The sequence below is a fragment of the Equus asinus genome, chromosome 8 (genome assembly GCF_041296235.1).
Source record: "Equus asinus isolate D_3611 breed Donkey chromosome 8, EquAss-T2T_v2, whole genome shotgun sequence".
In the NCBI taxonomy this organism is placed as follows: domain Eukaryota; kingdom Metazoa; phylum Chordata; class Mammalia; order Perissodactyla; family Equidae; genus Equus; species Equus asinus.
In genome coordinates, this window is record NC_091797.1 from 96,012,097 (window position 1) to 96,027,498 (window position 15,402).

Sequence of the window (15,402 nt, forward strand, 5' to 3'; positions counted from 1 at the left end):
TGGCGTCTCTCCTCACCCGAGTCTGCTAGTCCACCTTAGGTAACACTCAATCTATCTAAGCTTCACCATTTTCTGCTTTGTAAAGTAAAGATGACAATACGCTAAGTTTCAGTGTTATTGAAAATAAATAATTTATGTAAATAACCTAGCATTTAATAAGTACTCAGTTAATGTTGCTCCAATTTTTTTGAAACAAAAATTCAAAAAACATAGTAAGTCCCTCTCAGACCCCTGGGAGCCTGGGAACCCCAAATTGGGTCAACAGGGCCAGACTAAGGGATACCAAGATGAATTAGGTCAAGATCCCTGCCCTTGAAGAATTCAGAACCCAGAAGGAAAGACAAGACTAACACAAATCAGATTGTGACAAGCGGTCAAAGAGAAACATAAAGAAAGTGCTGCGTTTCCTCCTCCACAAAGGAGGAAACAGCTCATTCTGAAGGGGGGATGGAGGGAGGCCTCACAGAGTAGCTGGGATTGGAGTTGAACCTAGGACTTCCCTGGAGGGAAGGAGAGGTGAGGGGAAGGCAGCCTTTCTCAGGTAGAGCAAACACATGCACAGGGAGACCACAAAGCAAGTGAGTGGGGAGGGGGGCTGGAGTCGGACAGAACTGAGTTAGATCACAGCTCACTCTCTCCCCCTAGCCAGGAAAACTGGGGCAAGCCAATGAATCTCTCTGCATTCCATTTTCCCACCTACAAAACGGGAATAACGGTGTCTACTTCACAGGGAGGATTAAACATGATCATGAATGTGAAGTACAGAGCTAAAGAGAATACAAGCTTGGAAAAAAGGCAGCTACTGTGATTAGGTGCAAGGGGAGTAGGAAACTAGTGGGCAGGAGGTGAGGCTGAACAGATTACTTTCAGCCAGCCTACAAGGGTCTTGCATGCCAAGTAAGAAGTTGGGATTAACTGCTGAGGACAATAAGACCACAGAGGTTTTTAACAGGAGAGTGAAAGGATTAAATATTTGCTTTAGAAAAAGAACTCTAGTATCGATGAAGGCAGAGAAGGAGAGCACTCGGCAGGGGACCTGAGAGATAAGGGTATGGATTCAAGTAATTTTCAGTAAGATAAGGAAGGCACTCACTCCAGAAATCTTTCTAAAGTAAAACCCGCACGGTTTAATGGATGGCCGCATTTGGGGAGCAGAGCAGGGAAACAAGTGAATAACTGTCCTCTCATCTGGATGACTGGGTGAATGCTGGTGTCACTGACAAAGACGAGATGAGCAGTCTGGAGTCCGCTGACTGTTCTTTTGTGCCCGCTTCCAATCCAGTTTTATGAAGTCAAATGTCGTCTCTAGCCCTTAGTGAACAAAAGAAAGGAAACGTTCCCAAGGAGGGAGGGCCCAGAGGCTGTGACTCCAAGTTCAATATCCAGTTCTACCAACCACTGCTCTGCCCAGCAGGAACCCCAGCTCTCTATCTCCCCTCAGGAAACCAGCTCCTGGGCCTTCTTTATTTCCGGCCCGGTGCAGCCGGGCAGCACTACCCGGGCGCCGACTCAAACGTCGGTGAGGTCGGCTCCGGCGGAGGCCGGCAAACAGACTCGCGAGAGAACTAAGCCACTTTAGCACCTATGTTCCTCACCCAAGAAACCAACTGGCAAGAAGGCACCCCGCTGCCTTCAAGATACAAAGTACCAAGTTATTCTTATAAACTTTGGCCGCTTTTGATTGGAACGGCTGAAGCAAACCCCCCCGCGCCCCCCCCGCCCCAAACGGCACTTTGCTTCATCAGGGAAAAGAGATCGGAATGACTAAGTGGTGGGTAGGCAAGGAGACAGGGAAAGGGAACCGCGCAGCAATCGGGGCCGACCCCACGCCTTCCTGGAGTTGGAACTTGCCGGCTGTGTGACTGACTCCGCAGGCACAAGGAGACAGTTTGCTAGGACCCGGTGCAATTTGAAACGACCCACCAACAAACTGACCTAACTTTTGCCGCCCGGCCTCCTGCTTCCTTCCTCAGCCCGAGCCTCCCGGCCTCCCGAAGCGGCTCGACCGAGCAGGGCTCCGAGCCCGGCGCGCTGCAGCCCAGGGCGGGGCGGCTCGGAGGCGCGGGCTCCCGGCCCGGCTCCGGCGCTCGGGCCTTCCCCACAGGCGCCCAGTTTGGGGCCTCCCGACCGGACCCCACGTCGACACCGCCCCCAGGCCAGGAGGAGGCCGCCGCGAGGAGGAGGACCCGGCCGTGCTTCGGCAGGAGGGCGGCGTGGACGCCCCGCGCCGGGCGGAGGGGCCGGCGGCGGCTCCCAGCGCGGCCTGGCGCTCCGGCCCCGGCTGCGGCCTAGGCGGCCCCGTTAGTTCCCTCAGCACGCGCGCGGACCGGGGAGGCGGCGGGGCCACGAAGGGCGGGAGGCTGGCGGCGGCGCCCCGAGGAGCCCTGGCCCTCCGCGGGGGGCCCGAGCCCGAGACGCCGCCCCCCGCCCAGCCGGCGCCGGAGAATGGCTTTTACCTTCATCAGCCTCCTGCTGGCCGCCATCTTGGATCTGGTGCTGCTGCTTTCCCAGAATGCATCGCGGCCGGCCGGGCGGCTGGAGCCCCCGCACTTCCTGGAGCGGGGGAGGGGCGGGCGCGGAGGGGCGGGGCGCTCCCCCGCGTGCGAAGCGCCTACTGTGTGCGGCTCATAGAGCTGGGGAGGCCTGGGTGAACACACGTGAACGGGATGGGCAGAGACTACCTCTATGGGGCGTCCAATCCGATGGCAATTACAAACAGTGCCTGGCACATAGTAGGTACACAATAAATTTTGGTTGCATAAGGTCCTTGACTAACGTAGATGATCTCAGGCACCGATAAGGACTGCAAAGAAAAGAAAACTGGGTGATGGGAAAGTGACTGTGGGGACCTGCTTTTCATTGGGAGGTCAGGGAAACCTCTGAGGAAGTAATACAAATAGTTAACAGCTAACAGTGGAATATGCAAAGTGCCCGCCCCTCTAGTGCTTTATTTTCTTTAATCCTTGAAACCACCCTATGAGGTTGTTACTATGAACAGCCCCATTACTCAGGAAAGCAAGGCATAGAAAAGGCCGATGTTTGCCCAAGGTCGTGCAGCCAGCTAGGAGCAGAGCCAGACTCCTGTTCTACACTGAGCTGTGGACACCAGAGCCAATGCTGCGACCTGAAGGATGGGAAGGAGCAACTGGGAGACCTGGAGGAGAATGTTTCAAGGCGGAAAAATGGCACTGGTAAAGACTATGAAGCCATCTAGGTGGCCAGAATGGAGTAAGAAGGATTAAAGGGAGTAAGGGAGGCAAGTGACAAACCGTGGAGGGCCTTGTAGGAACAGGAGGGGTTTGGCTTTTCTTCTATGTGCTTCAGTGGTTGTGAGTAGCAGCCATGTGGTCAGATGCAGCGGTTGAAGGAGAGTACGCTGGAGAAGGGAGAACGGAGGTGGTGGGAGGATGCGAAGAGAAGTAGGGGCCATTTGGAAGCCTGCTGCAACAACGCAAGCACAGAGACGCTGGGGGGTTTGGACCTTGGGTGGCAGTGCAGGCAAACACAAGGGTTCAGCTTCAGAACACATATGGGTCTTGCAAAGGAGTGTTTCTCCATTCTAAGAGCAATAGTTTTCCCACAAAAGAGAAGAAAAGGGCACTAGAGATAATATAGCCTGGAAAAGGCCTGGCCTCCAACACAGCATCCTGGGAGCCCAGGCTTGGCACAGGGAGGGAGGAAAGGAGAAACCAGATGACAAGCCTCATGCAGCCAAGGACTCGGTCTGCCTTTATCTCCCCCCAGGGCTGGCACACAGTGGATGCTCAATAAACATTTGGCAAATGTATGAGAGACTATCAGCTAGCTCCCTGGAGGTGTGGGGGACCTGGAAGCCTGGCCTGATGATTGACTCCATGGACCTATTGTGTGCACTGGGCCTGACGCTTAGTGGGCCCAGGTCAAAGAAAGGACAGAGCTGTATTGGGGACTGCTTCCCTCTGTGGAGAAACACAGAGGAAAAGGGAGCCCTGACCTGAAGACTTCCAGGCCCGTTGAGGAAGCACAATGCAAACACTTCATTTTGACATGCTAGATTGGGAATAGAGGGTGGAATCGGGAGAGGCTGAGTACCAAGAACTGGCCTTTGCCATGGCACCTTCCTGTGTCCTCACCACCACCCTAAAGCATGGCTCCCTTGCACCCACTTTCCAGGTGGGGAACCAAGGCCCCGAGTGGCTGAGTGCCATTGTTAAACAAGCACGCAGAAATGTACCCAGTCCCAATGAAAAAGTTGCTTGATCTTTGGGGCCCCTCTCCTGCTCTAACCTTCATTGTTCCCTGTGACAGGCCTGGCTTCTGATCACACCAGCTCCCCTCTACTCAGCCAAATCCTGTTCATTCAGACCTGGCCTTTTCATCCCACCTTTCCAAGCCTCCCATTAAAAGTGGCCTCTTCCCCTCATCTCCTCCTGGACCCCAGACCCTTCTGCTCAAACTTACCACATGCTGCTCCTTCCTCCAATCAGCACAGGGTCCTGGGTGCTCACCTGCTAGGTTCAGAGAGGGAGATATGAAGGTGGCACCTGCCCTCGAGGAGTTTACAGCATCCTGGGGAGGCACCAAGGAAAATGACAAAGGGGGTAAGGGTTTGGGGAGGTGTAGGGGCTCAGAGGAGGGACCTGACAGAGTCAGGAGCAGGGCGAGGGTTGGAGGGAGATCTTCAGCAGGTGAGAGGACAAAGCCATTGCAGGGAAGAGAAAGTGCCTCTGCTAAGGCAGGGAATCGGAATGGGCCCTTTGCTCCATACGGCTGTCTGTGTGCCTGGCACTGGGTGCTGGACATTTACACCCACCTCTAATTCTTTGGCACCACAGAGCAGGTAAGACGTTCTATTTCACAGGTGAGAAAACTGAGGCTCTGAGAGAATTGTCTTGTCCTGCATCACCCAGCTAGGAAGTGGGGCTCCAGGAGGTAGGCCATGATCTGGTCCATGCCGGGGAGGCTTGGCCTTGACCTCCCTCTGCTGGCCCAAAGCCTCATGTCCCACATCCCTCCCTTCCCACAACCAGTGCTCCAGCCACACCACACCCCCTGCCTCTGCCCAGGTGTTCCCTTTGCTCTGATGACTTTGTCAATCTCTTCCCCTGATCCATCTGGCAAGTGCTAGTCATTCTAAAGGACTTGACTTACCATGCTCTCTTGGGTAATTTGACAGCCTGCTGCGTGCTGGGCTCCCACCAGTGCAAAGGCACAAGCATTTCACTGATTCCCCCAACCGCCCTCTGAGGTCAGAAGTGTTATCAGCCCCATTTACAGAGGAAGAAACTGCGTGGCCCCTCGACTTTTTCTCAGCCACCCATCTATTCACAGGCTCAAGCCCAGCTGCTCTTGGACTGTGAGGGGTGAATCGAGGTGCAACCTAAAGGGCTCTTTCCTTCCCACCTCCCTTCTGCCTTCCTTCCCTCCTCCCTCCCTCCCACTCTCCCAGCTTCTGTTCTAGCCCACGTTCCTCCCTCTTCTTTCCTTCCATCCTTCCTTCCTCCTTCAGTAAATCCCAGTGGAGGTTCTCTGTGCTTGATGAATGAAGAAATTACCATGGTGCCTGGCCCCTACCCTACGCTGACTACATTGAATGCACAGCAAACATTTGATGAAGGACTGTCCCCTCACCTAGAGCAATAGCCAAATGACTGGACAAATGGTTATTGTCGCTGGTGTTGGTGGAGAAGTGGGTGAGGCCTCATGCTTCGTGCTTCAGAGGAAGGAGGGTGATTGGCATAGGTCCAGAGGGGAGAGAAGTGGAGATGGCAGAAGAGAGAAGCTAGGTCTGTCCTGGCCACAGTGGGTCACTGGAAAACTGTGATGCTACCCACAGCAATGGGGGCCTTGGGAAGCAGGGGCTATTTGTTGAAAGCCTGGGGATTGCAGTTACACTCAGACCACCAGAGCCAGTGGGCCACGCCATATTGGCACCAATTCAGAACCCAGACTTGGGTCACACAGGCTGAGGCACAAGTCCTTGTGTGACCCTGGGCAGTTTCCTCATCTGGAGAGACAGTGCCAGCCTCCCTGGCTGTGGTGAGGACTCGTGGACAAGACCTGTAACATGAAGGTGAGGGTGGGCTGGCCTGGGGAGCTGGACCAAGGTTGCCAGGGCAAGAGGCCAGCCCAGCCGGAGAGCCAGAAGCTGGCAAAGACTGCCCCTCCCTGCCCAGGAGGGCATGGGCCAGCCAGAGCAGGCTGCGGGGCCCAGGAAGTAGAGGCAGAGAGCAGCACAATCCCTCTCCAGGTATCCGTCCAGGAAGGGGCAGTGCTGGGGTGCCAGGCCTCCCCAAGACCTGGAGTAAGAAGGCCTGGTTGAGATCCCACTGAGCGACCCTTCCTCTCTGCGCTCCAGTTTCTCCTCAGGCAAATGAGGACCATGACAGAACTGTCAAGAATCAATGCCCAAAATGGCAGGGTGAGCTGACCCGGGATTCTCTCCCCTCCAAAATACAACAAAAGATTGGAAGAACTGAATTTCAGAGAATAAACATAATGCCAGCTCTTTAGAGACCTACAATACCAAGAAGGCGGAGATCATAAACCTTGCTTACACCTTCGGAGGCGCTGGAACGGTAGGAGAGAACATTGCTCCCTCCCCTAGAGTCTGCGATCGCTGCGGCGCGGGTCGGGAAGGAGTGGGGGAGGGGCTGCGCGACCGGGGGATCATCCAGGACTCCTGCCGCTGATTCAGTGGAGACCCGCTGACGGGGGAAGCTTCCGTCGGCAGGGACCCCATAAATCAAGGGCCTTGGGAGACCAGAGAACAGAACTGATCTGAACCCAGACCAGCACGTGTGAGTAACAGCCCCTCCCCTCCAGCAAAGCCAGTGGGCGCAGCCATCTTGCCCCAAGTCGGAGAGCTCATAACACGCCGCTTTCGACCCCCATCTAGTGGCGACAGGGTGTAACTGCAACTGAATTCTACCACCGTGAGAAAAAACTTCTCCTCTACCATCCAGCAATTTATAAAAGCCCCAGACCAGAAGGAAAACAATAAAAACACAGAATTAAGTCCTGAGGACTTAGAATTAGGTAAACTAAGTGATAATGAATTCAGAGCAGCTATAATCAAAAAACTCAATGAGGTAGAAAGATAGAGAAACAAGCCGAGTTCTGGAGTTACTTCACAAAAGAGATTGAAATCATAAAGAAGAATCAAACAGAATTACTTGAGATGAAAAACACAGCGGACAGATAAAACAGAATACGGATTCCCTGAATGCCCGTGTAGACAACATAGAGGAGCAAATTAGCATAATCGAGGATAGACAGGCTGAATGGCGCCAGACAGAGGAAGAAAGAGAACTAAGAATTTAAAAAAATGAGGAAAATCTCTGAGAGATAATGGATTCAATGAGGAGTAAGAACATAAGGATCATAGGAATTCCCGAGAAGATGGAAAAGGAAAATGGAGCAGAAAGTGTGCTTAACGAAATTATTGAAGAGAACTTCCCAAATCTAGGGATCAATGGAGAAATGTGTGTAGAGGAGGGTTTTAGATCTCCTAGATTTGTCAATGTAAAACGACCTACTGCAAGGCACATAGTAGTAAAGTTGGCAAATAGGAAAGATAAGGAGAGAATACTCAGGGAAGTAAGAAAACAAAAGAGAATAACGTATAAAGGAGCCCCTATCAGACTGTCAGCGGATTTCTCTACAGAAACCCTACAAGCTAGGTGAGAATGGAGTGATATATTCAAAGCTTTAAAGGATAAAAATCTTCAGGCAAGAATACTCTATCCAGCAAGAATTTCCTTCAGATAGGAGGGAGAAATTAAATCTTTTCCAGACAAACAAAAGTTAAGGGAATTTGTAACTAAAAGCCCTCCATTACAAGAAATCCTCAAGAAGGCTCTCATACCTGAAAAAAGAAAAAAGGGAGAAAGGGGACACAATCCACAGACTAGGGAGACCGATGGATAGAACCAGAACAGGATAGCAAATATTCAATTATAGCATTAGGGTAAAGGTAAGGAAACCACCAAAACAAGGACGATCTTAGCACTCTAACTACAAATTAATAAGACGAGTTGGAATAAAAAATGAAAATAATTATTTAGGAGGGGAAGAGCAAAGGGTCTAAATCAGTATTGGTCAAGTAGGTAAGAGACCACCAGAGAATAGACTATATTATACATGAGATTCTAAATACAAACTTCAAGGTAGACACTAAAATAAAGTACAGAACAGAGTCACAAATCATAAATAAGGAAAAATCTAAGAAACCCAGCATAAGAAATTGCAGTATTAAATGGGTAGTCTAAAGCAAACAGGAAAAGAAACGCAGGAAAACAAGGTAATGAGCGACAGATTAACAGCACTAAATCCACATGCATCAATAATCACTCTCAATGTGAACGGATTGAACTCTCCAAAAAAAAGACACAGAGTGGCAAAATGGATTAAAGAACACGATCCAACAATTTGTTGCCTCCAGGAAACACACCTCAGCCCCAAGGACAAACACAGACTCAGGGTGAAGGGGTGGAGGACAATACTTCAAGCAAATAGCAAGGAAAAAAAGGCAGGTGTTGCAATTCTCATATCAGACCAAGTGGATTTCAAAATAAGACAGGTAAAGAGAGACACAGAGGGACAATATATAATGATCAAAGGGACACTTCATCAAGAAGAAATAACGTTTATAAATATCTATGCACCCAACACAGGAGCACCAAGATTCATAAAGCAACTATTAACAGACCTAAAGGAAGATGTTAAAAACAACACAATAATGGTAGGGGACCTCAACACCCCACTCACATCAATGGACAGATCATCCAGACAGAAAATCAACAAGGAAATAGTGGAGCTAAATGAAAAACTAAAATAATTGGACTTATAGACATATATAGATCACTCCACCCTGAAAGAGCTGAATACCCATTCTTCTCAAGTGCACATGGAACATTCTCTAGGATAGACCATATGTTGGGAAACAAGGCAAGCCTCTACAAATTTAAAAAAATTGAAATAATAACAAGCATCTTCTCAGATCATAGTGCTATAAGGCTAGAAATTAATTACAAGAAAAAAGCTGAGAAAGGCACAAAGATGTGGAGACTAAACAACACACTACTGAACAAGCAATGGATCATTGAAGAAATTAAAGAAGAAATAAAAAAATACCTGGAAACAAATGAAAATGATAGCATGCCATACCAACTCATATGGGATACAGCAAAAGCTGTACTAAGAGGAAAATTCATCGCAATACAGGCACATCTTAACAAACAAGAAAAATCCCAAATAAGCAACCTTAAAGCACACCTAACTGAACTACAGAAAAAAGAACAAATGAAGCCCAAAGTCAGCAGAAGGAGAGAAATAATAAAAATCAGAGCAGAAATAAATACTATTGAAATGAAAAAGGCAGTAGAAGGATCAGTGAGACAAAGAGCTGGTTTTTTGAGAAGATAAATAAAATTGACAAACCACTAGCCAGACTTACAAAGAAAAAAAGGGAGAAAGCTCAAATAAACAAAATCAGAAATGAGCGAGGAGAAATAACAACAGACTCTGCAGAAATACAATGGATTATAAGAGAATACTACAAAAAACTATATGCCAACAGAATGGATAACCTAGAGGAAATGGATAAATTCTTGCACTCCTACAATCTCCCAAAGCTCACTCAAGAAGAGGCAGACAATTTGAACAGACCAATCACAAGGAAAGAGATTGAAACAGCAATCAAAAACATCCCAAAGAATAAAACCCCAGGACCAGATGGCTTTCCTGGGGAATTCTACCAAACTTTCAGAGAGGATTTAATACCTATCCTCTTCAAGCTATTCCAAAAAATTAGGGAAGATGGAACACTTCCTAACACATTCTATGAGGCCAACATCACGCTGATACCAAAACCTGACAAGGACACCACGAAAAAAGAGAACTACAGGCCAATATCACTGATGAACATAGATGCAAAAGTTCTAAACAAAATTTTGGCAACCAGAATTCAGCAATTCATCAAAAGAATCATACATCAGGATCAGGTGGGATTCATACCAGGGACACAGGGATGGTTCAACATCTGCAAATCAATCAACGTGATACACCACATCAACAAACTGAGGAATAAAAACCACATGATCATCTCAATAGATGCAGAGAAGGCATTTGACAAGATCCAACAGCCATTTATGATAAAAACTCTGAACAAAATGGGCATAGAAGGAAACTACCTCAACATAATAAAGGCCATATACGACAAACCCATAGCCAACATCATATTCAATGGGCAAAAACTGAACCCCATCCCCCTGAAAACAGGAACGAGACAAGGATGCCCTCTATCACCACTCTTATTTAACATAGTACTGGAGGTCCTGGCCAGAGCAATCAGGCAAGAAAAAGGAATAAAAGGAATCCAAATAGGGAGGGAAGAAGTGAAACTCTCACTGTTTGCAGACGACATGATCTTATATATAGAAAACCCCAAAGAATCCATTGGAAAACTGTTAGAAGTAATCAACAACTACAGCAAAGTTGCAGGGTATAAAATCAATTTGCATAAATCAGTAGCATTTCTATACTCCAGTAATGAACCAACAGAAAAAGAACTCAAGAATACAATACCATTCACAATCGCAACAAAAAGAATAAAATACCTTGGGGTAAATTTAACTAAGGAAGTGAAGGACCTATATAATGAAAATTACAAGGCCTTTCTGAGAGAATTGGATGACGACATAAGGAGATGGAAAGACATTCCATGTACATGGATTGGAAGAATAAACATAGTTAAAATGTCCGTTCCACCTAAAGCAGTCTACAGATTCAACGCCATCCCAATCAGAATCCCAATGACATTCTTTACAGAATTAGAACAAAGAATCCTAAAATTCATATGGGGCAACAAAAGACCCCGAATTTCTAAAGCAATCCTGAGAAAAAAGAACAAAACGGGAGGCATCACAATCCCTGACTTCAAAACATACTACAAAGCTACAGTAATCAAAACAGCATGGTACTGGTACAAAAACAGGTGCATGGATCAATGGAACAGAATTGAAAGCCCAGAAATAAAACCAAACATCTATGGACAGCTTATCTTTGACAAAGGAGCTGAGGGCATACAATGGAGAAAAGACAGTCTTTTCAACAAATGGTGCTGGGAAAACTGGAAAGCCACATGTAAAAGAATGAAAATTGACCATTCTTTTTCACCATTCACCAAAATAAACTCAAAATGGATTAAAGACCTAAAGGTGAGACCTGAAACCATAAGGCTTCTGGAAGAAAATGTAGGCAGTACACTCTTTGACATCAGTATTAAAAGGATCTTTTCGGACACCATGCCTTCTCAGAGAAGGGAAACAATAGAAAGAATAAACAAATGGGACTTCATCAGATTAAAGAGCTTCTTCAAGGCAAATGAAAACAGGATTGAAACAAAAAAACAACCCAGTAACTGGGGAAAAATATTTGCAAGTCATATATCTGACAAAGGCTTAATATCCATAATATATAAAGAACTCTCTCAACTCAACCACAAAACATCAAACAACCCAATCAAAAAATGGGCTGGAGACATGAACAGACATTTCTCCAAAGAAGATATACTGATGGCCAATAGGCACATGAAAAGATGCTCATCATCGCTGATCATCAGGGAAATGCAAATCAAAACTACACTAAGATATCACCTTACACCCGTTAGAATGACAAAAATATCTAAAACTAATAGCAACAAATGTTGGAGAGGTTGTTGAGAAAAAGGAACCCTCATACACTGCTGGTGGGAATGCAAACTGGTGCAGCCCTATGGAAAACAGGATGGAGATTCCTCAAAAAATTAAATATGGAAGTACCATACGATCCAGCCATCCCACTACTGGGTATTTATCCAAAGAGCTTGAAGTCAGCAATCCCAAAAGTCCTGTGCACCCCAATGTTTATTGCAACACTGTTTACAATAGCCAAGACGTGGAAGCAACCTAAGTGTCCAGCAACAGACGAATGGATAAAGAAGATGTGGTACATATATACAATGGAATACTACTCAGCTGCAAAACAGAACAAAATCATTCCATTTGCAATAACATGGATGGACCTTGAGGGAATTATGTTAAGTGAAATAAGCCAGCGAGAGAAAGATAATCTGTGTATGACTCCACTCATATGAGGAATTTAAAATTATGGACTAAGAACAGTTTAGTGGATACCAGGGGAAAGGTGGGGTGGGGGGTGGGCACAAAGGGTGAAGTGGTGCACCTACAACGTGACTGACAAACATTAATGTACAATTGAAATTTCACAAGATTGTAACCTATCAATAACTCAATAAAAAAAAAAAAAAAAGAATCAATGCCCAAAGGGGCATGGGCCTGCCCTGGGAGGGACGGGCATGGGAGAGGACAGATGCAGAGGGCTGGGGGCTATGCCCGTCCCGCTACCTGGAGTCCAGTCTCAGCTCTGGGCAGCCCTCACGTCCTCTCCTGCCTCAGCTCATGGGGAAGCCTGCTCTGGGGGGCTCTTCTCCCCACTGGCAGCACACCCCTTGCTCGCAGCCCAAGCTGACTTTACTCCGTTCCTTTGCCATGTTTGTGTTTAACCTCTGTGCCCTCCCTTCAAGAACAGAGGCCATGCCTGGCCTATCTGCCTCTGTCTTCTTTAGACATGTATTTACTGAGTACCTACTGTGGTCAGGCACCGCTCGAGATGCTGAGGAGACATCAGAGTATAGAAGAAAACACCTTGACCCCAAAATAAGGGAAGTGAAGTGGGAAGCTATAGCTATGGAGGTTAGGAAGCTTAAAACCCTCCAGTGAGCAATCAGGATGGAGCCCACGCCCCTCACCAAGGCCAGGCAAGCTCCGCAAAGCTCATGTCTGTGGTGGCAGAGCTGAAACAGGGCCAGGCTAGGCTGGCAGAGGAGGGATATGAACCAGATTGCCCAGGATCCTAGACCCCGTGACCACATGGCACAAAGGTCACACATTGGCACTGTGGGGAGAGGCAGCATGGCATAGAGGGCAGGTGATGTGGGGCGAACCAAGACATGAGGGGGACATGAGCCTTCTCTCAGGTCAGTGGAATCACAATGTCAGGGCGATGTGTGTCGGGGGGGGTTGCACATAATTGACAGGAGTGTCTGTAACCCACAGGTTTTCAAACTTGCTTCTAGCAGCACACCTCTTTATTAAAGCAAAGTCCTCCTTAGGACCTGCTAAATGACACTGAGTGGCTCAGCCCTGTTGAAGCAGGTAGGGGAAACGTCTCCCCTTTAGCTCCCAGCACATCGCCCCACCACCAACAGTCCTGCAGTATTTCCCAGGAACCCTGGAACCCTAAGGAACCCAGTTTGAAAACCACCTACATAATCCATCTTCCGTATTATAGGCAAGAAAGCTGAGAGCCAGAGAATGCAGCAACATAGTGAATTAATGCCAGTCTCTGCTCTCCCAGAGCTCAGATGCGGATGACAAGCAGGTCACTGCGCAACATGATGAGTGTAGGGATGCCAGAAGCCTGGCACTGGGGAAGCCCTGGTTTACTCATCCACTCAACCACATTCCAGAATGCCCTCACATGCCGCTGGTGATGCCAACATGGGCAGCTGCTAGATGGTGACTCTGGGGTTCCCAGAGACTCTCCCCAGGGGTCCTTCTCCTTGGCGGCAGCCTGCCCTCCTACCTTGACTGTTGGAGGCCCCTCCCGAGGCTGCAGCAGGGGACTGAAGCCCCACTCACTGCCCTGAAATGACAATCCAGCTCTGTCACAGCTGCCCATGTGCCCTGGCAAGCCATTTGCTCCCACTGAGCCTCAGGTTCTCCTCTGTCAAACAGAGCTGTAGTGAAGATTCCATGGAGACACCCTCCCCATGGCCACCACGTCCAGTGGCCCAGCACCAGTTCAAGGTTAAGGTTGTCCCCGCGTCTCTCTCTCTCCCCTGCCGCCCCCGACCCACCTCACCTCTCAAAAACAACATCTGGAGCCATAATTCCCAGTGTTCTTGTTACTTACCACTGCCCAAAGGCATCTCCCATGGCTCGCCAGGGTTCAGGGGAACCTAGTTTGAAAAACATGAGTATGGGGGAAAGGGCAGAGCCCAGAGGGCCACATACTGAATGAACACAGTAGGTACTTCTCTGAGCCCCAGTTTTCCCACTTGCAAAATGGGGCCAAGATCACCTGTACACCTACGCGGGGAAATGACTGTGTAAGTGAGGGGCACTGTCTGCTTGTCCTGCGCCAGGAACAACCCAGGAAGGTGGGTCACAGAAGAGAGATTGTATCAGGGAGGGGAAATCCACTCAGAAGTGTTCTGTGGGTGGTTCATGGCTAGACAACCACTCTCAAAGCAGCAGATCCTGAGTTGTGAGAGGCCTCGAGTGCCGCCCAGGCCAGGCCGACACCATAGACTGAGAAGCAAAGAGATCTCTAATGAGACCACAACATTAAAGTCTGGATGCAAATAACCAGGTACCAGATGTGCATCCGTATCTCCCAGGAGCCACGTGGTGCTGGGGCAGGAAAGGCAGGGAGGAGCCAGATTTAGGTAGGGTTCCTGAGCTCCCAACCACACAGGCAGCCAGGCTGAGAGAAGCCGTGTGTGTGTGGGGGGGGGGGGGGGGGGGCATGCACAGGTGTGTGAGTGTGTGTTCCACAGCTCGGGACCTTACCAACATCTCTGCTGAGACCTGACCAGCCTGAGGCCTCTACCCAAGGCCCCAGCGGGCAGCCCTTGCTGCCAGGTGGTACCTGAATGTGGGAGGTAGGCAGGCCAGGTGGCCAGGTCAGGCAGTGCCCTTCATGCTCTTCCTGTGTGCCTGGCCCTGGGTCTCTATCCCTCCTTTCTGGAAAGGGATTTTCACTTACACCTCCCCTGAGCCCACTCTAGGGAGGGACACAAATGTGTATCAGCTATGTCCCTGCTCCGAAAGGAGAGGCCCTAGGTGAGGTGATCATGGCTGTAGAGTCCTGGGAAGCCTGGGCCCAGCCTGGAGAGTCAGACCAGTCTTCCTGGAGGAAAGAACTGCTAAGCTGAGGCCAAAGGAAGAGGTGGGTAATAGTTGAGTGGACAAAAGCAGGGGTTGTTTGGGACCAAATAATCAGCCAGATGACCTTGAGCAGTAGTCTGGATCCACTGGGGCTTGAAAGTTCTCATCTGTAAAATGGGTGGTTTAAAGAATGTTTGGGAGAGGCTGGCCTGGTGGCACAGTGGTTAAGTTCACACATTCCGCTTCGGTGGCCTGGGGTTCGCCGGTTCGGATCCTGGGTGTGGACATGGCACCGCTTGGCAAGCCATGCTGTGGTAGGCATCCCACATATACAGTGGAGGAAGATGGGCACAGATGTTAGCTCAGGGCCAGTCTTCCTCAGCAAAAAGAGAAGGATTGGCGGTAGATGTTAGCTTGGGGCTAATCTTCCTCAAAAAAAAGAAAAATGTTTGGGAAACGCTTAGCACTG

The 15,402-nt window shown here is 48.9% G+C and overlaps 1 protein-coding gene across 3 annotated transcripts in view; it reads right to left on the reverse strand.

Annotated features, from left to right (window-relative positions):
- The window catches only part of UBE2L3 (ubiquitin conjugating enzyme E2 L3), a 47,493-nt gene extending 44,938 nt beyond the window's left edge, over window positions 1–2,555 (reverse strand). The window contains exon 1 of one of the 3 annotated variants that reach the window (XM_014868064.3): window positions 2,457–2,555. In XM_014868064.3, the coding sequence (XP_014723550.1) occupies window positions 2,457–2,483 (27 nt within the window). In that variant the 5' untranslated portion in view covers window positions 2,484–2,555. Of the gene's footprint in view, window positions 1–1,093; window positions 1,307–2,456 lie in introns of those variants that run through there. The other 2 variants (XM_014868063.3, XM_014868062.3) reach the window with 2 other exon arrangements.
- Window positions 2,556–15,402: the final 12,847 nt, after the last annotated feature.